The sequence below is a fragment of the Geotrypetes seraphini genome, chromosome 1 (genome assembly GCF_902459505.1).
Source record: "Geotrypetes seraphini chromosome 1, aGeoSer1.1, whole genome shotgun sequence".
Taxonomy (NCBI): domain Eukaryota; kingdom Metazoa; phylum Chordata; class Amphibia; order Gymnophiona; family Dermophiidae; genus Geotrypetes; species Geotrypetes seraphini.
This window is the reverse complement of record NC_047084.1, coordinates 34705492-34731248: the sequence shown is the minus strand read 5'-3', so window position 1 is coordinate 34731248 and position 25757 is coordinate 34705492. Positions and strand designations below refer to the sequence as shown.

Below are 25757 nucleotides of genomic sequence, written 5' to 3'. Positions count from 1 at the left end.
GTAGGGAGATCCTGGATTCTCTACAAGGAGAACTGTTCCAGCAGTTGGTAATGGAACCCACGCAGGATGGGATCATACTGGACTTAGTGCTTGCAAATGGGGGAAGTATTCTAATGTTACAGTGGGTGTTCATCTTGCATCTAGTGATCACTGCATGGTACGGTTTAATATTAAGACGGGTATAGAGAGGGACAATCAAATGTAAACGTTCTAGACTTTTAAAAAAACTAACTTTGTTCGGATGGGTGGGATTACGTCAAGGAATTGTCTGGATCTGGAACATCTGGAAGGCGTAGAAATGCAGTGGGCAAAATTGAAAGGAGTTATTGGCTCACAATGCCTTTGCACCAGCACGACAAGTGTATGCAGTCATGCAGATGTATAAAATCCCTTTTCTGCCAATAAGACTACCATTACAAATAGAAAAAGCTTAAGTCTTAAGAGATTTAGAGAAGGAACTGCAGAAAGTATTACTTACACTTTGTTGTGTTCCTTGCTAACATCATCGGTATAAGATTTGTTAACTGCAGGAAACAGAAAATACAAAAATATATTTTTTCTATTATTTTTAAATCACTGCAGAAACTTACCTGTTAGGATAAGGAACACAAATTCATCATCTGTCGGAACAAACTCTCAATTTAAACTAAATTCCTTCTATACTGGGTCTTCACCCTAAATAAAGAAAAGAAAAAGACAAAGAATCGGTACAAAGAAACCCCATTTTCTGCGCCACTTAAGTATGTAAGCTGTACAAATACAATGATACCTTGGAATCCGAACTTAATCCGTTCCAGAACCCCGTTCGAGTTCCAAAACGTTCGAGTTCCAAGACAATTTTTCCCATTGAGAATAATAGAAACTGGATTAACCCATTCCTGGGTCCCACAAATTCAAATTTTAACAGGAAATACACTGGATTTTAAGGTAAAATATTAACAAATATTCCAAAGCAGCATTCAGATTCTGGGGCACAAACACACACATACAATGTGCAGGGTGTTCAGATTCCAAAGCAGAGTTCGGATTCCAAGACAAAATTTACTACAAAAAAAAGTTCGGATTCCAAGTCGTTCGAGTTCTGGGGCGTTCAGATTCCGAGGTACCACTGTACTGTTACTTTCACCTAAGCGCTATTCTGTAAGGCTCTACCCAAGTGGCCTAATAAATGCAGGGGTGGAGCATTCATATGAAAGAAGCCTAGTAGGGCTTTCACTGGGCTGCCACTTATGCACACAGCCTACAGAGCCAAAGTTTGTACTGTATTGTTTTCCATTGAATGTATTTTAAATTGTTCATCGCTTTGAAGTATGATTAAGCGATTAATCAGGAGAACTATTAAACTTGAAACTTGAAACTACAGTCATGTACAGGTGTTTTTGCTGCTTTTTTTTTAATTGAAATTTTCAAATTTATCAATTTACATCAATCAATTGCGAAAATGGGAAATGCAAACTTATATATAGACATAAATCATACATAATCCATAAAAAGAAAATCCCATCAAGCCCACATTTTAGTTGGGAAGAGAATCTTAATAAGATAGTAAGGAAATCACAAAGAGGGTGTATACTCCCTCAACTATAAGAAAGGCTTTAACTTTGTAAACTCCTATTTCATTGAACCGTCATAACTTTCCAATCAGGTACCATACCAAATGAAATTAATGTTCAAGAAAAGACTCTAACTGAAGGGGGTCAAAGAACACATAATCCTTATTTTGAGTTGTTAATAAACATTTACATGGATATTTAAAAAAAAAAAAAAAAAAAAGTGGCTCCAGATTCCACAACCCTAGACTTAAGAGCCAAAAAGGCCTTTCGTCTGAGTTGTGTCGATCTCGCCACATCTGGGGATATTTGAATTCTAGCACCGCAAAACATTGCTTGTTTATTCTGAAAATATAATTTCATTATCGATGACTTATCGCTCTCATTGGTACATGAAACTAAAAGAGTAGACCTGGTTTGTATTGGGTCCTGTGAATCCTCCAGAAATTCTGTCAAATTTACGGCACTAGAATTCAATACAAGTCTTTGCTGCTTTTGGGTGGCTACACTTATACCAGGTGTATTACTGATGCTAATGCAGACATCTAAATATAGTTGCACACTAAGGCCCCAATTCTATAAACGGTGTCTAAATGTTAGGCCCCATTGGGCACAATTGACAGTCATCTTCTAGGCACTGTTTGTAGAATTGTGCCAGCAGGTATTGAATCCTTAGGTTCACTGCCATATAGGTCAGGCTTTTCTTGGCTTGAATGAGGACGCCTATTGGCCCTAAGTAAAACCATATCCAAAACCTATCCAGCATCTACCCCTAATCATGCTTGTACGGGCTCACAGTCACTCAAGAATGAAGCGCTATACCCATGCAGACGCTGATTCTGAGAGACCCTAATGTGTCCCATAAGCTCAAAGGATCCTGCACAGTTAACCTTCCCTCCCCCAATTTGCACATATAGATTTAGGCTTGCTGCACTTTTCTAAAAATATCTTTTGCATATTTAGCATTAAGAAAAATTTTTAAAATATAAAAAATTATTTAAAAATAAGAGTAATGGTTAAAACATTGATAATTTAGACATAATTAGTCTTAGGTTTATCATGAAGGTTTTATAGATCAATGAAAGAAAACCACGCCACTAATCCATATGTGGGCTATAACAATATAATCCGCAGGAGTGGCATATCTGAGATCATTTTCCTTCATGTAAACTAAAATAGATTGGTCAACTAATATTATGACCTTTGAGTTTTTTGGCTTTTTTGATTAACCTTTTTGTGGATCTATCTAGTTTTGGTTAATTTAATTCTCTATTTTTTCACTTGATCATTACTCAAAGGCCTTAGCTAGCCCTCCCTAAATATCCACATGCAACCACAGGCCTCTCCACAGCAAGCATGAGGGCTTCAAGATTTAGCAAACTTCCAGCTATACAACAGCTAAAGTGCAAAGAAAAGTCATCAGATTCTAATTCTTTATTAAAAATTTAAATACCCAAATATAAACTCCAATCAATTTAAACATCAAAATATAAACCCCAAACCAGTGCTCACAGTCACTGAAGAATGAAGCGCTATACCCATGCAGAAGCTAATTCTGACAGACCCTAATGTGTCCCATAAGCTCAAAGGATCCTGCACATTTAACCTTCCCTCCCCCAATTAGACTAGCAAAATGGATTACCTCTGAATCGCTGTGATCTTGAGCTAATCAACTTCCTCTCACCAATGCTCTGATCACTAATATAAGCTGCTCATCAAAATTTACTATCCCTGAACTTTCAGTCATGACAACATGAGTCCCATGTCAGAATACTGTCTTTCTGACATCATTACTCAAAGGCCTTAGCTAGCCCTCCCTAAATATCCACATGCAACCACAGGCCTCTCCACAGCAAGCTTGAGGGCTACAAGATTTAGCAAACTTCCAGCTATACAACAGCTAAAGTGCAAAGAAAAGTCATCAGATTCTTATTCTTTATTAAAAAATTTAAATACTCCAATATAAACTCCAATCAATTTAAACATCAAAATATAAACCCCAAACCAATGCGCTCACAGTAACTCAAGAATGAAGCACTATACCCATGCAGAAGATGATTCTGAGAGACCCTAATGTGTCTCACAAGCTCAAAAGATCCTGCACAGTTACCCTTCCTCATTCCAATTAGACTAACAAAACTGATTACCTCTCAATCGCTGTGGTTCTGAGCCAAATACGTCCTCTCCCCAATGCTCTGATCGTAGCTTTGAGCTGCAGGGCAATATGTACTCTCCCTGGACCTTCAGTCATGACAACATGAGTCCCGTGTCAGAATACTGTCTGTCTGACATCATTAAGCAAGGTGTTAGCTAGTCCTCCCTAGCCCATAGGCCTCTCCACAGCAAGCTGGAGAGCTACAAGATTTAGCAAACCTCCAGCTATAGTTTCAAGTTTCCAAGTTTATTTAAAATTTCTTATACCGTCTAATCAGATTTCTAGGTGGTGCATAAAATCATTAAAACATACATTGGCTAAAATACAGATTTAAAATGACAAGGCATCTCTAAGGATGACGACAACATTCAGAGACATTTTAACCATGACAAAAGGGAACAGAAGGTAAAAAAGGCAAGAACTACAATGTTCAAGGAAAAAGATAACATTTAGGGGGAAAACAATAGAGGGAGATACTGAAGGCAGTTAGGTCTCAAAAGCGTCAAGAAATAGAAAAGTCTTAAGCTTTGTCTTAAATTGATTAAGGATAGATTTGTCTCGTAAATAATCTGGGATTCTATTCCATATAGAGGGAGCATTAACAGAAAAAATGGAAGACCTCATTGTGTTAAAGTATTTTAATGACGGAATAGAAAGGAGATTCTGAGCAGAAGATTGAAGAGTCTTAGAAGGGCTGTATGGGATAAGATTATTAATGAATTCTGGCTGGTTATTTTATCGTGTTTTGAATGTTAACAGAAGGATTTTATAGGTGGTCCTATGTTCTACTGGTAACCAGTGTGCTTTGTATAAGAGGGGAGTAACGTAATCGTATTTTTTTTTTTTTTTTTTGCATTAAACATAATTTTTACTGCAGTATTCTGTACAACAGCTAAAGTGCAAAAACAGTCATCAGATTCTAATTCTTTATTAAAAATTTAAATACCCAAATATAAACTCCAATCAATTTAAACATCAAAATATAAACCCCAAACCAGTGCTCACAGTCACTCAAGAATGAAGCACTATATCCATGCAGAAGCTGATTCTGAGAGACCCTAATGTGTCCCATAAGCTCAAAAGATCCTCCACATTTAACCTTCCCTCCCCCAATTAGACTAGCAAAATGGATTACCTCTGAATCGCTGTGATCTTGAGCTAATCAACTTCCTCTAACCAATGCTGTGATCACTAATATAAGTTGCACATCAAAATTTACTATCCCTGAACTTTCAGTCATGACAACATGAGTCCCATGTCAGAATACTGTCTTTCTGACATCATTACTCAAAGGCCTTAGCTACCCCTCCCTAAATATCCACATGCAACCACAGGCCTCTCCACAGCAAGCTTGAGGGCTACAAGATTTAGCAAACTTCCAGCTATACAACAGCTAAAGTGCAAAGAAAAGTCATCAGATTCTTATTCTTTATTAAAAAATTTAAATACTCCAATATAAACTCCAACAATTTAAACATCAAAATATAAACCCAAAACAGTGCGCTCACAGTAACTCAAGAATGAAGCACTATACCCATGCAGAAGATGATTCTGAGAGACCCTAATGTGTCTCACAAGCTCAAAAGATCCTGCACATTTAACCTTCCTCGTTCCAATTAGACTAACAAAACTGATTACCTCTCAATCGCTGTGGTTCTGAGCCAAATACGTCCTCTCCCCAATGCTCTGATCGTAGCTTTGAGCTGCAGGGCAATATGTACTCTCCCTGGACCTTCAGTCATGACAACATGAGTCCCGTGTCAGAATACTGTCTGTCTGACATCATTAAGCAAGGTGTTAGCTAGTCCTCCCTAGCCCATAGGCCTCTCCACAGCAAGCTGGAGAGCTACAAGATTTAGCAAACCTCCAGCTATAGTTTCAAGTTTCCAAGTTTATTTAAAATTTCTTATACCGTCTAATCAGATTTCTAGGTGGTGCATAAAATCATTAAAACATACATTGGCTAAAATACAGATTTAAAATGACAAGGCATCTCTAAGGATGACGACAACATTCAGAGACATTTAAACCATGACAAAAGGGAACAGAAGGTAAAAAAGGCAAGAACTACAATGTTCAAGGAAAAAGATAACATTTAGGGGGAAAACAATAGAGGGAGATACTGAAGGCAGTTAGGTCTCAAAAGCGTCAAGAAATAGAAAAGTCGAGGAAGTGACGTCATCGTGGCTAATGGCAGCCTAGAACGATAGCTCCGCGGACCCCGGTGCTGTTTTCTGCTACCTTCGCGCGATTTTGCGTGCCTGCACTTCCCACTTCCCTCTGCTTGGTTGTGAAGCTGATTTGCAGAATTTCGATGGCGACACGGAAGAAGCAAATGGATATTAAAGCGTTCTCCTCGCTGCTCCCGATTGGGCCGCCTAAAGCTGGTTCCAAAATGGCGCCCGATCCGGCCGCGGCTGCGGAGGGTTCGTTTTCCGACGCAGCGCTGCCGACTTTTCATCAGGAGATGCGTGGCTGGTTTCAAGAACTGAAGACTGAACTTACAGCGGTTAGGGCTGATATTCATACCGTTGTTGCCGAATTGAAACGTGAGGTGGGTGAGATTGGGAGTCGAGTGGGAGAAGCAGAGGTTGCAGTGGAGGCTCACAGCTCTGAATTAACCCAGTTGAAAGGCAGGATAGCAACGCTGGAGGAAAGAGCTGAAGTGAGCACCCTTAAGCTGGAAGATCTGGAAAATCGTTCCAGGCGATGCAACCTTCGCTTTCGGGGTGTGCCTGACACTGTTTCTGACTCTCGCTGTATGGAAGTGATTGATCATATATGTATTCAGGCGCTAGAGACTGTTGGCTTACCTGTGGAAGTGGGGAAACCATTGCTTGATAGGGCACATCGCATCTCTGGCCCTCGTGATGTCAACCGTCCCCGTGATGTAGTGGCATGTTTTCATCGCTATATGGATAAGGAACATGTGCTTAGGGCGGTGAGGCGAGCTGGAGGAGCTGTTAAATGGGAAGAAGTGGATATTGATGTTTATCCTGATGTGGCTCCAGCTACCTTGGCCCGCCGTCGCACATATCGATACTGTACCCGTATACTGCAGGAGCGCAGTGTTCGGTATCGATGGATTTATCCTATTGGGCTGGCTTTTACACATGCGGGCAAGAACTATTCTGCAATATCTGTGGCTGATGTTCAATCTCGAATGGTGGAAGCGGGGTTGATGACATCCTCGGAAATGGCTCCACTACCTCAGAGGTCTCCTGTACTCAAACCAGGGAGAGGGCTAGGTCGGCTGCTGCTCGTCGTCCTTTGGAAGTGGCTGCATCTTCATCTCTTTGAACTTTTTCATCTGTGGGACTTGTTCCTGAGTTCTTGTGATGTGTATGTGTATTTTTGCAGTGTGATTTCTATTGCGAAGGTTGCCTTATGGGCTTGTTCTGGGGGTCCCTTTGGGAGCTGTTTTTCTACACTTCCTGTACCGTGGTTTCCAGGTGCTTTGGTAGCTGGACCATGTGGGGTGTTGATGGGGGGTTGAGGGGAGGGGGGTGGGGTGATGGGATAGGTTGCGACCGAGTGCTATTGTGTGTGGCTGTATGGGAGTGTGTTTGTATATTGTTTCCATTAAGGGTGCGATTGCGGGAGTTGGTTGACTTGGGTGCTCTGGAACGTGGTAAGGGTTTGGCGTTGCTGTGCATTTATTTTTACTGTATGAATGGATAAATTTACTTTACTGTCTTATAATGTTCATGGTTTGAATACTCCACAAAAGCGACGCTTGTTATTTAAGGAATTGAGTCGCCTGAATATTGCTGTTGGATTCATTCAGGAGACCCACTTTCAATCTCATTATGAGAAATTGCTTACCCATAACAGTTATCCTCATGTATTTCTCTCCTCTAATAAGGTTCGGAAAAAGACTCAGGGGGTGGGTATTTTAATCCATAAACGTGTCCAGGTGGTATTGAGAGAGGTTGTGCGGGATGTTGAGGGACGCTACATCCTGGTCAAGGCTGAGTTGGATGGCATTTTATATAGCTTGTTGAATGTTTACGCTCCTAATGTTGGTCAAGGGGCTTTCTTTACATTGTTAGAACGTGTGCTGTTGGATCATGTTGAAGGTACTCTTCTTGTGGGTGGGGACTTTAATCTTACCTGCTACCCTCAGGAAGATAATTCCAATTCTTCCATCCGTTATGCTAGAGGTGACAGAAGGGCTTTTTTGCGCTTTTTGCGTCGGCAGGATTTGATAGATGTGTGGCGCTATTTACACCCTAGTGCTCGAGATTATACCTTTTATTCGTCGAAACATGATTCGTATACCAGGATTGATATGTGGATGCTGCCTCGTGTTGTTCTACCGCGTGTCTTAGCCTCATGTATTGAACCCCGTGTGTGGTCTGATCATGCTCCCTTGACTCTGGAGTTACAGGTTGGATTGGTTAGAGAAGGTCGTCGATTGTGGCGTTTGAATGATTTTTTGTTGAAGGATCCCACTACCTTGTCTTTGTTGAAGACTGATGTTAAGGAGTTTTTTATTTTTAACGATGTGGCCGGCATTAGTGTAGCGGTATTGTGGGAAAGTTTTAAAGCCACTCTTCGTGGTTGCTGTATCTCGAGAGGGTTATATCGTAATCATTGCCGGGTTGCTCGCAGGTTGGAGCTGTTGACCCGCCTCCGACGATTGGAGAATGCTCATAAAAGGGCCCCGTCGGTGGCTGGTGGTGTAGCTCTGGCGAAGTGTCGGAGGGATTTACAGGAGCTTGATTTAGAGGGAATGGCTTGGGCCCTACAACGACGGAAGCAACGGTTTTTTGAATGGGGTGGTAGGGCGGGTCGCTTGTTAGCTACACAACTTAGGCAAACACAGGCACAGCACTCTATCACGCAGATTCGTAATGAGTCGGGACAGCTTTGTGCAGATGACGCGGCTATTCACCAGGTTTTTTTGTCTTTTTATCAGACTTTGTACTCTCCGGAGACTGAAGCCACGGAGGGGGAGATTGATGCTTTTCTTTCTGGTGTAACCTTGCCTTGTTTGGCGGAGGTTGATGCAGACTGGCTCTCTTCCCCTATTCAACCCGCTGAGGTGGTGGCGGCTATACATCATTTAGCCGCTTCTAAAGCACCGGGTGTTGATGGTTTCTCGCCTTTATTTTATAAGAAAATGGAGACCTATATAGTTGATCCCCTTACAAGATTGTTTAATTCTTTTTTGGAGGGGGAGTGTTTGCCGTACTCATTTCGGCAGGCAGCGGTCTCTCTTCTTCTTAAACCCGGCAGAGATCCCCTCCTTTGTGGGTCCTATCGCCCTATATCGTTGTTAGGAGTTGATTATAAGCTGTTTACCCGTATTTTGGCAGTCCGTTTGCAACATTTTTTGCCTTCCCTAGTTCATGGTGATCAATGTGGCTTTATTTCAGGGAGGCAACCTGGTGACAACATACGGAGAGTGTTAGATCTTATTGGAGTGGCCCATCAATATTCTGTTCCAGCTGTTTTATTATCAGTAGATGCTGAAAAAGCCTTTGATAGGGTTTACTGGCCATTTATGCTAGCAGTTTTGAAGCGGATGGGCATTTCGGGGGCTTTTTTGCATTGGGTGACTTTATTATATACTGCTCCGGAGGCTTGCTTACGGGTTAATGGGAGATATACCGCCAATTTTTCGATCCGTAGAGGTACTAGGCAAGGGTGCCCTTTGTCACCGCTGATTTTTGCGTTGGTTTTGGAGCCTTTAGCAGCTGCTATACGTGAGCATGCGGATATTCAGGGGATTGTGGTGGGTGGCGAAGAACATAAGCTCTTACTGTATGCTGATGATATTTTGTTTACATTAACTCGCCCACTTCAATCTTTGACCGTGGTGCTTCGTGTTTTGACTATGTTTGGTGTGGTTGCGGGCTTTAAAATTAACATCGATAAATCTGAATTGCTTAATGTCTCGCTTCCAGAATTATTGGTAACGGACCTACGGGCTAAATTTTCGTTTCGATGGGCGGCTAAGTCTATTAAGTACCTTGGTGTGCGTATATCTCGGAGGCTCTCTGATCTTTTTGAATTGAATTACCCTCCGTTGTTAAACTAACACTATGTTCTTTCCATGGAAAGAAGACGAAACACTTTCCTCTCCTATATCTATTAAGGGCATTCCTTTGCAAATGGCCAAAAACATTAGAATCTTAGGAGTAATTTTTGACAACAAATTATCTTTTCATGATCATATAAGCCAAGTGGTCAAGTCAACCTTTTACAGACTCCGTCAGATTCGATCTATTTCAAAATTTTTATGTACACAATCTCTGAATATCCTACTTCATTCTCTTGTAATTTCTAAACTTGACTATTGTAATTCCTTATTCATTGGTTTGCCACAAAAAGAGCTTAGACGATTACAGATAATACAGAACGCCTCCATTAAAATTATATATAATGCTAAAAAATTTGACCATGTGTCACCTTTACTCAAGAAAGCACATTGGCTTCCGGTAGCACACCGTATCATTTACAAACAATGCCTACTCACACATAAAACCTTAGAATCTAAAACTCCTGCCTTTATCTATAGAGTATTAATACCGTATACTTCCTCTAGATCTCTCAGATCACAGGATCAACATCTATTAGCTATTCCCTCATTGAAAGTCATCAATACAAGACGTACCACAATCTTCTCTATAACAGCCCCTCAGTCCTGGAATAACCTCCCACTTTACCTAAGACTAGAAAAAAATTTAGGAAAATTTAAAGCTCTTCTTAAAAGCTTCTTATTTATAGATGCATTTAATGATTAAGTCTACTACTGACTAAATCTCTCTGCTTTGTCAATTTAATTCTTTGAATTTATTGTTTACCCCTCCTAATGTATTTCCCTTGAATTTTTAAACATAATAACTGTATGTAACCCTCGAATTAAATAACTTTCCTTATGTTTTAGTATTGTCAGTTATATCCCATTTAAGGTTTAATTTTTCTTTTTTGTGTTTGTTTTTAATGTAAATGATATATTAATTAACTTTTTGAATAATTTGTACATCGCCTAGAAATGTGAATAGGCGATAAATCAAGACATTTAATAAACTTGGAAACTTGGACTGTGTTTGCGGATCTGGATCGCTGGGAGGGTTTACGGTTATCTTGGATAGGTAGGATTAGTGCTTTGCGTATGAATGTGTTACCTCGTTTTTTATATCTGTTTTCCTGCCTGCCTCTCTCAATTCCTAAGCAGTTCTTAATTAGGCTACAACGGCGGGCCTTTGCTTATGTTTGGACACATAAACCGCCTAGGGTGAGGAGGGAACGTATGTACTGGGACAGGTTACATGGGGGAATGGGTGTCCCTGATTTTTTCACATATTATTATGCGTCCCAATTGCAAGTGTTCCACTGGGCCTATCCCTCTCAACGCTGGGTATCTTTAGAACAGGCTCTACAGCCGACCTACCCATTAGCTGCATTGCCTTGGCTATCTTTTGAGATCCTTCGGGATTTACAGAATGGGGCTTCTTATGGGATGGCGTGTACTTTGCAGGCGTGGTGCCGGGTCCGACGGACTTGGTTTCCACATCAACGTTATTTTTATGCTACTCCCATTAGATTTGCCCCTGACTTTTTGCCTGCCAGAGATACTGGGATTTTTCGACGTTGGGAAATGGAGGGTCTTCGGGTACTAGGTCAATTAGTATTGGGTGGAAATTTGGTACCCTTTGCTGCCTTGCAATCTTTATATGATCTACCAACAATGGATTTTTTCGCCTATGTCCAACTTCGGGATTTTATGTTGAAGAGGGTGATTCCTGAGTGGGAAGGGGCGGATTCAGCTTTCCTTCAAGTTTTTAGGATGGGATCTGGGGTGGGCCTTATTTCACGTGTATATAAAGCTCTTTTATATACCAGACCTCAGGCTCGCATATATGAGCATTGATGGGAAACTTTGTTGGGTAGGACCTTTGATTTTCAACAATGGGACCGCCTATATGGTACATTACTAAGAGTTTCTTTAGCGTCCCCCTTAGTTGAACAGGGTTATAAGATGCTATTTCAGTGGTACCTTACGCCGGAAAAAGTGCACCGTTTCTATCATTGTGGAGATGGGCAATGCTGGCGTAACTGTGGGGGTCTAGGCTCTTTTGGGCATGTTTGGTGGGATTGTGCTAAAATTGTACCTTTTTGGAAGATGGTTCAACAACTGTTGATTGATGTGTTACACTTACCCATTTTATTGCGCATGGAAGTATTTTTACTTAATTATCCTTTGGGGAGTTTGGATGTGGATCAGAATCATTTTGTGGCCCTAGTTGCTACGGCGGCTAGACTTACCGTGGCCACATATTGGAAGCGTGCTTATTTGCCTTCTCGTTCTGATCTGTTGAATAAGATTGACCAAATTTATTTGATGTCTAAATTGACTGCTTTGAACAATGATTCCTATGGTACGTTTCATTGTCAGTGGTCTAGATATGGCTCCTGGAGGGGTCTTTTTTGAGTTATTTTTCTTCTTCCTTTGTTTAGGATTTCAGCTTTATCACTCGGTTGGGGGTGGGGGGGTTGTGTTCTCTGTGGGGGAATGTACATTTGCTGTTGGCGTTCTGCCTGTGTATTGTTTTTCATATTGTTGAATAAACTAAAAAAAATTTCAAAAAAAAAATAGAAAAGTCTTAAGCTTTGTCTTAAATTGATTAAGGATAGATTTGTCTCGTAAATAATCTGGGATTCTATTCCATATAGAGGGAGCATTCACAGAAAAAATGGAAGACCTCATTGTGTTAAAGTATTTTAATGACGGAATAGAAAGGAGATTCTGAGCAGAAGATTGAAGAGTCTTAGAAGGGCTGTATGGGATAAGATTATTAATGAATTCTGGCTGGTTATTTTATCGTGTTTTGAATGTTAACAGAAGGATTTTATAGGTGGTCCTGTGTTCTACTGGTAACCAGTGTGCTTTGTATAAGAGGGGAGTAACGTAATCGTATTTTTTTTTTTTTTTTTGCATTAAACATAATTTTTACTGCAGTATTCTGTACAACAGCTAAAGTGCAAAAACAGTCATCAGATTCTAATTCTTTATTAAAAATTTAAATACCCAAATATAAACTCCAATCAATTTAAACATCAAAATATAAACCCCAAACCAGTGCTCACAGTCACTCAAGAATGAAGCACTATATCCATGCAGAAGCTGATTCTGAGAGACCCTAATGTGTCCCATAAGCTCAAAAGATCCTCCACATTTAACCTTCCCTCCCCCAATTAGACTAGCAAAATGGATTACCTCTGAATCGCTGTGATCTTGAGCTAATCAACTTCCTCTCACCAATGCTCTGATCACTAATATAAGCTGCTCATCAAAATTTACTATCCCTGAACTTTCAGTCATGACAACATGAGTCCCATGTCAGAATACTGTCTTTCTGACATCATTACTCAAAGGCCTTAGCTAGCCCTCCCTAAATATCCACATGCAACCACAGGCCTCTCCACAGCAAGCTTGAGGGCTACAAGATTTAGCAAACTTCCAGCTATACAACAGCTAAAGTGCAAAGAAAAGTCATCAGATTCTTATTCTTTATTAAAAAATTTAAATACTCCAATATAAACTCCAATCAATTTAAACATCAAAATATAAACCCCAAACCAATGCGCTCACAGTAACTCAAGAATGAAGCACTATACCCATGCAGAAGATGATTCTGAGAGACCCTAATGTGTCTCACAAGCTCAAAAGATCCTGCACAGTTACCCTTCCTCATTCCAATTAGACTAACAAAACTGATTACCTCTCAATCGCTGTGGTTCTGAGCCAAATACGTCCTCTCCCCAATGCTCTGATCGTAGCTTTTAGCTGCAGGGCAATATGTACTCTCCCTGGACCTTCAGTCATGACAACATGAGTCCCGTGTCAGAATACTGTCTGTCTGACATCATTAAGCAAGGTGTTAGCTACTCCTCCCTAGCCCATAGGCCTCTCCACAGCAAGCTGGAGAGCTACAAGATTTAGCAAACCTCCAGCTATAGTTTCAAGTTTCCAAGTTTATTTAAAATTTCTTATACCGTCTAATCAGATTTCTAGGTGGTGCATAAAATCATTAAAACATACATTGGCTAAAATACAGATTTAAAATGACAAGGCATCTCTAAGGATGACGACAACATTCAGAGACATTTAAACCATGACAAAAGGGAACAGAAGGTAAAAAAGGCAAGAAATACAATGTTCAAGGAAAAAGATAACATTTAGGGGGAAAACAATAGAGGGAGATACTGAAGGCAGTTAGGTCTCAAAAGCGTCAAGAAATAGAAAAGTCTTAAGCTTTGTCTAAAATTGATTAAGGATAGATTTGTCTCGTAAATAATCTGGGATTCTATTCCATATAGAGGGAGCATTCACAGAAAAAATGGAAGACCTCATTGTGTTAAAGTATTTTAATGACGGAATAGAAAGAAGATTCTGAGCAGAAGATTGAAGAGTCTTAGAAGGGCTGTATGGGATAAGATTATTAATGAATTCTGGCTGGTTATTTTATTGTGTTTTGAATGTTAACAGAAAGATTTTATAGGTGGTCCTATGTTCTACTGGTAACCAGTGTGCTTTGTATAAGAGGGGAGTAACGTAATCGTATTTTTTTTTTTTTTTTTGCATTAAACATAATTTTTACTGCAGTATTCTGTACAACAGCTAAAGTGCAAAAACAGTCATCAGATTCTAATTCTTTATTAAAAATTTAAATACCCAAATATAAACTCCAATCAATTTAAACATCAAAATATAAACCCCAAACCAGTGCTCACAGTCACTCAAGAATGAAGCACTATATCCATGCAGAAGCTGATTCTGAGAGACCCTAATGTGTCCCATAAGCTCAAAAGATCCTCCACATTTAACCTTCCCTCCCCCAATTAGACTAGCAAAATGGATTACCTCTGAATCGCTGTGATCTTGAGCTAATCAACTTCCTCTCACCAATGCTCTGATCACTAATATAAGCTGCTCATCAAAATTTACTATCCCTGAACTTTCAGTCATGACAACATGAGTCCCATGTCAGAATACTGTCTTTCTGACATCATTACTCAAAGGCCTTAGCTAGCCCTCCCTAAATATCCACATGCAACCACAGGCCTCTCCACAGCAAGCTTGAGGGCTACAAGATTTAGCAAACTTCCAGCTATACAACAGCTAAAGTGCAAAGAAAAGTCATCAGATTCTTAGTCCTTATTAAAAATTTAAATAATCCAATATAAACTCCAATCAATTTAAGCATCAAAATATAAACCCAAAACAGTGCGCTCACAGTCAGTGGCGTACCTAGGGGGGGGGCGGGGGGGGCGGGCCGCCCCGGGTACCAGCCCTAAGGGGGTGTTCCCGGCCTTGCCGTTCAGTCCCCCGCCACCCCCGAAGGACCGCTCGCCCCACTGACCTTCCTGCACCACCTGTGAAGCAGCCCGCAGCAGGATCGCGAAGTCAGCGTCAGCATCCCTGCGCTGCTTCCTGCGCCGCGATCCCGCCCCTCCTCTGACGTCAGAGGAGGGGCGGGACCGTGGCGCAGGAAGCAGCGCAGGGATCGCTGACGCTGACTTCGCGATCCTGCTGCGGCTGTTCATAGGTGGTGCGGGGAGGCCAGGGGGGCGAGCGGTCCTTCGGGGTGGGTCGGGGCATCAGGCCTTCAGGGTGGGGCGGGCGGGCAGGCAAGCAGGCTTTCAAGGGGGAGGGGGGTGACAGGCAGGCAGGCAGGCAGGCCTTCAAGGGGGGACAGGCCTTCGGGGGGGGGGGGGGCAGACCTTCAAGGGGTGGAGGCCTTCAAGGGGGGCAGGCAGGCCTTCAGGGGGGTGCAGGCCTTCGGGGGGGTGTAGGCCTTTGGGGGGGTGCAGACCTTCAAGGGGGTGCAGGCCTTCAAGGGGGGGAACAGGCCTTCAAGGGGGGAAAGGCAGGCAGGCCTTCAAGGGGGGGACAGGCCTACAAGGGGGGGGACAGGCCTACAAGGGGGGGGGACAGGCCTACAAGGGGGGGGGGACAGGCCTTCAAGGGGGGGTGCAGGCCTTCAAGGGGGGTGCAGGCCTTCAAGGGGGAGACAGGCCTTCAAGGGGGGGAAAGGCAGGCAGGCAGGCCTTAAAGGGGGGACAGGCCTACAAGGGGGGGACAGGCCTACAAGGGGGTGGGACAGGCCTTCAAGGGGGGGACAGGCCTTCGGGGGGGTGCAGACCTTCAAGGGAGTGCAGGCCTTCGGGGGGGGGTGCAGTCCTTCAAGGGGGTGCAGGCCTTCCAGGGGGGGAAAGGCAGGCAGGCAGGCCTTCAAGGGGGGAACAGGCCTACAAGGGGGGGAGAAGCTACAAGGGGGTGGTACAAGCCTTCAAGTGGGGGACAGGCCTTCGGGGGGGGGGGTGCAGACCTTCAAGGGAGTGCAGGCCTTCGAGGGGGGTGGTGCAGGCCTTCAAGGGGGTGCAGGCCTTCAATGGGGGACAGGCCTTCAAGGGGGAAAGGCAGGCAGGCAGGCCTTCAAGGGGGGACAGGCCTACAAGGGGGGGGGAGAAGCTACAAGGGGGTGGGACAGGCCTTCAAGTGGGGGACAGGCCTTCGGGGGGGTGCAGGCCTTCGGGGGGTGCAGACCTTCAAGGGGGGGGACAGGCAGGCAGGCCTTCAAGGGGGGGACAGGCCTACAAGGGGAAGGGACAGGCCTTCAAGGGGGGTGCAGGCCTTCAAGGTGGGACAGGCAGACCTTTAAGGGGGGACAGGCCTTTGGGGGGGGACCATGATTTAGAAGTACACGGAGGGAAGGGGGTGTTCAAAGAGACATGCATATGCCAAACTTTGGGGGGGGGGGAAGAAATAATGGGTCTGAAAATAGAGGAGAGGGAGAGAGATGATGGACCATGGGATTTAGGGAGGGAAGGAACAGAAAGGGAGAGAAATTGGACACAAGGGATGGTGTGGAGGAGGGATAGAGATACTGGATAGGAGGGTAATTAGGAAAAGAAACGGAGAGATGGTGGACTCTGGGATGGTGGGGAAGGAGGGAGAGATGCCGGATGAAAGGGTATTTAAGAAAAGGTGGATCTGTGGAGGGAGATGAAAAAAAGGAAAGATACCAGACTTCCTGGGAAGGGAAGGGAAATGGAAAGGGAGGACAGAGTTGGCAGATGGATGGTTAGCATGCAGAAAGAAGGAGACCCTGGCAAGCAAGTTATCAGAAGAAAACCAGAGCCTTGGACCAACAAGATTTGAAATATAACCAAACAACAAAAGGTAGAAAAATTAATTTTATTTTCTGTTTTGTGATTATAACATGTCAGATTTGAAATGTGTATCCTGCCAGAGCTGGTGTTGGACTGCAAACGTGAGCTAGGATTTAACAGAAAGAGGAAAAGTCCTTTTTGTTTCTTTATTTTATTTACACCACAGCGCCAGTGTGGTTAGGAGAAGCCAAAGGGGGTGAAAAAGCTATAAAACCCACCAGGAGTTTTGAAAAAAATCACCCAACTGGGCAGGAAAATCGAATTGAAAAACCAATTCAATAGGGCTGAATCGAATCAAAATTTTTTTTTTCCTGTATCTGGCAGCATTAGTTTGCGCTACTGTCTTAGACTTTAGGACCTGGGATTGGGGAGAGATGGCATCCTCAGTACTTTATAATGCAAGTGAAACGAAGATTTGGTCAGACTTTTGAAGGGTCTGCAGAAAAAAAATATTGTATAGGCCGGGGACATGAGACAGCAGGAAATGGGAACTTTTCTTCCTTCTATTTTTGTGAATGGAAAGGCTGAGGATGTCAGAGAGGTCAGTTAAAATATGTGCTTTATAAGAAAATATAATAATGTGTTTTATAAAGTTTATAGCATAGCTGGCCTACCCAGTGAGGTGTTCCTAGTGGTGATGGTGGCAGCGTGTCAATGTGTTGAGAGGAAGAGGTGGTCTGGGAAATTCTGCTGAGCAAACTCCGGGCCCATTTCCACCCCCCAGTTAGTCCACTCCACTCAACTGATTCACACACTGAGTGGGTCTTTGGGTGTTGTTTTGGGATCTCTTCCAGTGGTTTATCTCCTTCTGGTCCAAGGAAGGAAACTTTGTTATCCTTAGCATTGACCTACAGAATATGTTTGTAACAGCGCTGCTTGTGTGGCATTAGGCTATGTAGTGATCGAAAGAAAAAAACAGACCTTTGCACATTTTTGCACTATATGGTGGGTGTATGAGGAGATTCACATTTCCTGCACAGCTAAGTCCATGTGAAGTTACCTTGTGCTGTATTTGACATCTAGCAAGGTCTCTGTTTGAAAGGAAAGATCTAAACTTAAAAATGAAGTGGCCAGAAGTTATGGTAAAAGCAGATAGTGTAGCTGGTTTTAAGAAAGATTTGGACAAATTCCTGGAGGAAAAGTCCATAATCTGTTATTAAGACATGGGGGAAGTGTCTGCTTGCCCTGGATCGGTAGCATGGAATGTTGCTACTCTTTGGGTTTTGACCAGGTATTAGTGTCCTGGATTGGCTACCATGAGAATGGGCTACTGGGCATGATGGACCATTGGTCTGACCCAGTTAGGCTATTCTTATGTTATGTTCTCATCTATAGGGGCCTTTGTTTTCACTTCTTATTTTAATGTATTTTTTTTTCTGGGAACTTATCAGTGTTCTTTATAATGGGAACAAAAATGGAAGAGAATTAATGTGTGTGGAATGGGGGGTAACTAATTTCTTCAGCTAAATAATTCAATCCACTTCAAACAGACATAGGAGAACTTGTGCACCATTCACACACCCTCCAACCAAAAACGTCAAAAGAAAAAAACTGTTCGACAACCTCCTAGCCATTCGAGCTGCAACACTCGACCCCCAACTCTACAACCAATTGATATCAACCACAGACTGCAAAACCTTCAAAAAGAAATAAAAACCCTTCTATTCAAAAAACACATAAAACCGAACTAACACAATCAGAACTGTCCCAAGCATCACCTGCAACTACTCCATATGTACTTCTAATGTCATGACAATTTAGACATAATTTATGTTATGTTATGTTTGGAATAATGGTTACATATATGAGGTTCAATAAAAGAAAATTTTCACTGCCTGTTTCTATTCTGACCATTTATTCCATTTCATGGTTATTGCAAAAAAAAAAAAAAAAAAAAAAATTTTTTACATGGGGGGGGGGGGGGTGTCAAAAAATGATGGGCCCCGGGTGCCACATACCCTAGGTACGCCACTGCTCACAGTCACTGAAGAATGAAGCGCTATACCCATGCAGACGCTGATTCTGAGAGACCCTAATGTGTCCCATAAGCTCAAAAGATCCTCCACATTTAACCTTCCCTCCCCCAATTAGACTAGCAAAATGGATTACCTCTGAATCGCTGTGATCTTGAGCTAATCAACTTCCTCTCACCAATGCTCTGATCACTAATATAAGCTGCTCATCAAAATTTACTATCCCTGAACTTTCAGTCATGAAAACATGAGTCCCATGTCAGAATACTGTCTTTCTGACATCATTACTCAAAGGCCTTAGCTAGCCCTCCCTAAATATCCACATGCAACCACAGGCCTCTCCACAGCAAGCTTGAGGGCTACAAGATTTAGCAAACTTCCAGCTATACAACAGCTAAAGTGCAAAGAAAAGTCATCAGATTCTTATTCTTTATTAAAAAATTTAAATACTCCAATATAAACTCCAATCAATTTAAACATCAAAATATAAACCCCAAACCAATGCGCTCACAGTAACTCAAGAATGAAGCACTATACCCATGCAGAAGATGATTCTGAGAGACCCTAATGTGTCTCACAAGCTCAAAAGATCCTGCACAGTTACCCTTCCTCATTCCAATTAGACTAACAAAACTGATTACCTCTCAATCGCTGTGGTTCTGAGCCAAATACGTCCTCTCCCCAATGCTCTGATCGTAGCTTTGAGCTGCAGGGCAATATGTACTCTCCCTGGACCTTCAGTCATGACAACATGAGTCCCGTGTCAGAATACTGTCTGTCTGACATCATTAAGCAAGGTGTTAGCTACTCCTCCCTAGCCCATAGGCCTCTCCACAGCAAGCTGGAGAGCTACAAGATTTAGCAAACCTCCAGCTATAGTTTCAAGTTTCCAAGTTTATTTAAAATTTCTTATACCGTCTAATCAGATTTCTAGGTGGTGCATAAAATCATTAAAACATACATTGGCTAAAATACAGATTTAAAATGACAAGGCATCTCTAAGGATGACGACAACATTCAGAGACATTTAAACCATGACAAAAGGGAACAGAAGGTAAAAAAGGCAAGAACTACAATGTTCAAGGATAAAGATAACATTTAGGGGGAAAACAATAGAGGGAGATACTGAAGGCAGTTAGGTCTCAAAAGTGTCAAGAAATAGAAAAGTCTTAAGCTTTGTCTTAAATTGATTAAGGATAGATTTGTCTCGTAAATAATCTGGGATTCTATTCCATATAGAGGGAGCATTCACAGAAAAAATGGAAGACCTCATTGTGTTAAAGTATTTTAATGAGGGAATAGAAAGGAGATTCTGAGCAGAAGATTGAAGAGTCTTAGAAGGGCTGTATGGGATAAGATTATTAATGAATTCTGGCTGGTTATTTTATTGTGTTTTGAATGTTAACAGAAAGATTTTATAGGTGGTCCTATGTTCTACTGGTAACCAGTGTGCTTTGTATAAGAGGGGAGTAACGTAATCGTATTTTTTTTTTTTTTTTTTTGCATTAAACATAATTTTTACTGCAGTATTCTGTACAACAGCTAAAGTGCAAAAACAGTCATCAGATTCTAATTCTTTATTAAAAATTTAAATACCCAAATATAAACTCCAATCAATTTAAATATCAAAATATAAACCCCAAACCAGTGCTCACAGTCACTCAAGAATGAAGCGCTATACCCATGCAGAAGCTGATTCTGAGAGACCCTAATGTGTCTCACAAGCTCAAAAGATCCTGCACATTTAACCTTCCTCGTTCCAATTAGACTAACAAAACTGATTACCTCTCAATCGCTGTGGTTCTGAACCAAATACGTCCTCTCCCCAATGCTCTGTTCATAGCTTTGAGCTGCAGGGCAATATGTACTCTCCCTGGACCTTCAGTCATGACAACATGAGTCCCGTGTCAGAATACTGTCTTTCTGACATCATTACTCAAAGGCCTTAGCTAGCCCTCCCTAAATATCCACATGCAACCACAGGCCTCTCCACAGCAAGCTTGAGGGCTACAAGATTTAGCAAACTTCCAGCTATACAACAGCTAAAGTGCAAAGAAAAGTCATCAGATTCTTATTCTTTATTAAAAAATTTAAATATTCCAATATAAACTCCAATCAATTTAAACATCAAAATATAAACCCAAAACAGTGCGCTCACAGTCACTCAAGAATGAAGCACTATACCCATGCAGACGCTGATTCTGAGAGACCCTAATGTGACTCACAAGCTCCAAAGATCCTCCACATTTAACCTTCCCTTCCCCAATTAGACTAGCAAAATGGATTACCTCTGAATCACTGTGATCTTGAGCTAATCAACTTCCTCTCACCAATGCTCTCATCACTAATATAAGCTGCACATCAAAATTTACTATCCCTGAACTTTCAGTCATGACAACATGAGTCCCGTGTCAGAATACTGTCTGTCTGACATTATTACGCAAGGTGTTATCTAGCCCATAGGCCTCTCCACAGCAATCTGGAGGGTTCCAAGATTTAGCAAACAGAGGAAAGGAGGGACAGGGGAGATATGATACAGACGTTCAGATACTAGAAGGGTATTAACGTAGAACAAAATCTTTTCCAGAGAAAGGAAAATGGTAAAACCAGAAGACATAATTTGAGGTTGAGGGGTGGTAGATACAACAGCAATGTTAGGAAATTCTACTTTATGGAGAGGGTGATGGATGCCTGGAATGTGCTCCCGAGAGAGGTGGTGGAGAGGAAAACGGTGACTGTGTTCAAATAAGTGTGGGATGAACACAGTGGATTTAGACTCCGAAAATAATATTAAATATTGAACTAAGGCCAGTACTGGGCAGACTTGCACGGTCTATGTCTGTGTATGGCCATTTGGGGGAGGATGGGCTGGGGAGGGCTTCGTTGGCTGGGAGGGTGTTGATGGTCTGGAGTAGGTTTTGATGGAGATTTCGGCAGTTAGAACCCAAACAGAGTAACCGGGTGGAGCTTTGGATTCTTGCCAGCAATAGCTAAGAAGAAAAAATTAAAAAAATTTAAATTGAATCAAGTTGGGCAGACTGGATGGACCATTCGGGTCTTTATCTGCCGTCATCTACTATGTCACTATGTATGTTAAACCTCCAGCTATACAACAGCTAAAGTGCAAAAACAGTCATCAGATTCTAATTCTTTATTAAAAATTTAAGTACCTAAATATAAACTCCAATCGATTTAAACATCATAATATAAACCTCAAACCAGTGCATTTTACAATTAAAGATTCAAAATAATATTTTAAACCAGACAATAAAAAAAATAAATCACTGTTCTGCCTCTCCTTCCATCCTACCAATATCTATTAAAGTGTACATACTACCAAACTACCCTTCATTATTCATGGTAGTTTTCAAATGTAATAATATTAAATAATTAGCTTCTGCATGGGTATAGTGCTTCATTCTTCAGATTGAAGGGGACAACAGGTACGAGGGGGCATTCGGAGAAACTGAAGGGAGATAGGTTCAAAACAAATGCAAGGAAGTTTTTTTTCACCCAAAGGGTCGTGGACACTTGGAATGCGCTACCGGAGGAAGTGATCAGGCAGAGTACGGTACAGGGATTCAAACAGGGATTGGACGGATTCCTGAGGGATAAAGGGATTGTGGGATACTGAGAGAGGTGCTGGGATGTAATACAAGTATAGAAAGCTAACCAGGTAATAAGTATGGAAACCCAACCAAGTCATGAATGTGCAAGACCGGAGGGTTAGGACTTCGATGGGAAGATAGGACTTAAATGGGAAACCAAGGTGGCAAGGGGGCCCCTTCTGGTTATTCAGACAGGTCGTGACCTGTTTGGGCCGCCGCGGGAACGGACTGCTGGGCGGGATGGACCTGTGGTCTGACCCGGCGGAGGCACTGCTTATGTTCTTATGACTGTGGGCTAGGAATTTTTATGTTAGCTGGTATTATTGTTATTTAATATTATTACATTTGTAAACTATCGTGAATAATGAAGGCTAGTTTGGCAGTATGCACACTTTAATAGGCTTGCCAAGTATACACTTCCAACACATGTGTTTCACTGATACCAGCATCTCCTGATCTGTTGCTAAATTTGGATTGTTATAGGTCAGGGCTTTGTTTTGTGCATCATGTGGGCATCGATCGGAGTGCTTTTTTTTTTTTTTTTTTTTTTTTAAACGATTCAAAAGAACAAGTCAAGCACATATACTGTACACTGATACAAAATTTTACAGTAACATAGAGACTAAAACCCCAAGAAGTACAACATAGGCAAAGCAGCATGAGTCCAGGTATTGGTTCTTACAACCAAAACTCGACCAACATGAATTACCCCACAGATAGTCACCTTCCCCCAGCTCACCCTCTTGGAGATTAACAGTAGGCAACAAAGGTACTGCTGGTCTCTGCATTCTATTTATAATTTGACTTTTTATAGTGGGGGATATAGTGTCTCGATAAGAGGACCAAACAGACAAAAAGACCTTACTCTGGCTTCTAGAGAAATGAGCCGACATAGATTCCCAAACCATTAAGAGGTGAAATTTATTTCTCCAATACCAGGTAGTGGGTGGGGAGTCTTGTAACCAATGATTTAGAATGCATTTCTTCCCCAGGATATAACCTTTACTAAGGAACAAATTATCCCCAGCAGAATCTCCCCCCCAATAACCCCTAGCAAGAAAAATGTTCCCCTTAAAGTGATATGGTAGGGCATTGCCAACTAGAGATTGGAGATACAAACGTATTTCTAACCACAAAGCAAACAATCTTTGGGCGAAACTTGTTGAACCTTAAGGTCCTTCCTGAGGTTCAAAAAAAAGAATGAAGAAATAGCTAAAGCTAAGTACATAAGATTTCAAGTTTTATAAGAAAAGCTTATTGATTTGCACAAAACATAGAATATAAAGCACAAACACTTAAAAAAACTAAGGTCTGATGATGAACAAAAGCCAGAAAGAGAAACAAGCCTTCAAATAATTTGGCTGGTGGTTGGCTGGAACTGAAGACCATAGAGGTACTTAGAAATGTATGATCTGAAGAAAAAAAAGATTGATTAGAAAGTAGGCACTTTGAAATTTATTATATGCCGTTGTGGATTGATGGTGTATATTACATAGACAACATTGGGCTATTTTTAATACATCTGTATTGTCATATCATGTCACAGCCATTTCTAATTACTAAAGTTATTATTTGCTAGATCTGCCACAATATATGTGAAATCCAGGGTAGCTCTAAACTAGAATCTTTTTCATATGTGAAAGGTTTGAAAGAATTGTATTTTAACTCCCTTCACATTGCACATTTTTGTTATACAGTAGATGAGATTTAATGTTTCTCTTTTTTTGTTATATTTTTAAAGTACTGGATGTCACTGGAAAGAATATTACAATCTGTGCACCAAGCTTCAGTCAAGGGTTCACTCAAGATACCACTCTGGTAACAGCTTTGGGTACCTTTATTCTGTTTGGCTGCGTTTTATATTCTTGGTGAGTTTTTTCGATGATTATTGTTGCACATTCTGTGTTACTAGGGTTTCTGAGATGGTTCATAGAATAATCGTGGAAGACAAAGGCGTGCGCCGACAACTGAGCGCAAGACGGAGGCGCGCGCTGAAGAAAATTATTGTTTTTAGGGGCTCCGACGGGGGATTTCGTTGGGTAGCCCCCCACTTTACTTAATACAGATCGCGGCGGCATTGTGGGGGGTTTGGGGGGTTGTAACCCCCCACATTTTACTGGAAACTTAACTTTTTCCCTAAAAACAGGAAAAAAGTGAAGTTTTCAGTAAAATGTGGGGGGTTACAAGCCCCCAAACCCCCCACAACGCGGCGTGTTCCCCCCAGGCCCCCCCTGACGGAGCCCCTAAAAACAGTAATTTTCTTCGGCGCGCGCCTCCACATTGCGCTCAATTGTCTGCGCGCGCCTTTGTCCCGGCGCGCTTTTGACCTGACACCTTCTGAGATAATGGACAGAGAGATCCAAACTATGGCAGCTGTAGTAAATTCATTTCACATGGGGTGTACTCAGTTAAAACTAATATACTTCCAAACAATAGGCTATTAATATATAGAACAAAGTAAAATAGGTTGATATAGTGTACAGTTAAAACTCATGTCATCAGAGCCTTTGGCTTTTCACTGTGAGCTTTTCTTAAGACTTGGCATTTGCTTAGTTCATAAGACCATAAGAAATTTAATGTGGACAAATGCAAAGTGATGCACATTGGGAAGTGTTCCGCCACTAATTTCTGTCAAGTGGGATGATCAGAAATACTCAGGAAAACACACAGACAATATAAAGCATAAACAATAACACTTTAATATATATATATATAAGAATAAATTAGCATCACCGTATCTCACGTAAACCCTCCCTTCACCATTCGGAATCCCTCAATGGATAGGCGAGTAGGACACAGGAGTCTGCCCCTTTAGACCTGACGTCTTGGATAGCCGGCTAGGATTCTAATTCTATGGGCTGAGTTTTTCTCTTTTATAGAGAAAAACTGCTGCCCTCTTAGTAAGACAGTTGGTACTGGTCCTTTGTTATTTGTTTTGACAACACATAGTTCAAGAAGGTCAGATACTGGTTTGGTTTCCCTGTCCTCTTTGATGCTACCCAGGAGGTATTCAGAATGTCATAAGGAGGTGTTGAAGTAAACCGGCTTCTCATCTGGTTTCACTCTTTCTTTGATGTGATGTAGGTCAAGAAGGTAAACAGACTTGTGGATTTATGTCGGTAGCATGCTGAATTTCAGTTACCCCCCTGGCCAGTTCCTTTGTTTGGATAACATTCAGGTCCCATCTGGCGTTAATGAGGTGTTTCAGGGACTGGTCTTGCTCTTTTGTTCTCTGTTTTGATAACACCCAGGTCTGTCCTTACTGATGTTATTTGGGCGGTAC

The 25757-nt window shown here is 41.8% G+C and overlaps 1 protein-coding gene across 1 annotated transcript in view; it reads left to right on the top strand.

Moving 5' to 3' along the window:
* The window catches only part of SERINC5 (serine incorporator 5), a 182137-nt gene that overhangs the window by 132330 nt on the left and 24050 nt on the right, over positions 1–25757 (top strand). Inside the window, exon 8 of the mRNA XM_033929725.1 lies at positions 24216–24342. Coding sequence (XP_033785616.1) covers positions 24216–24342 — 127 coding nt within the window. The remainder of the gene's footprint in view (positions 1–24215; positions 24343–25757) is intronic.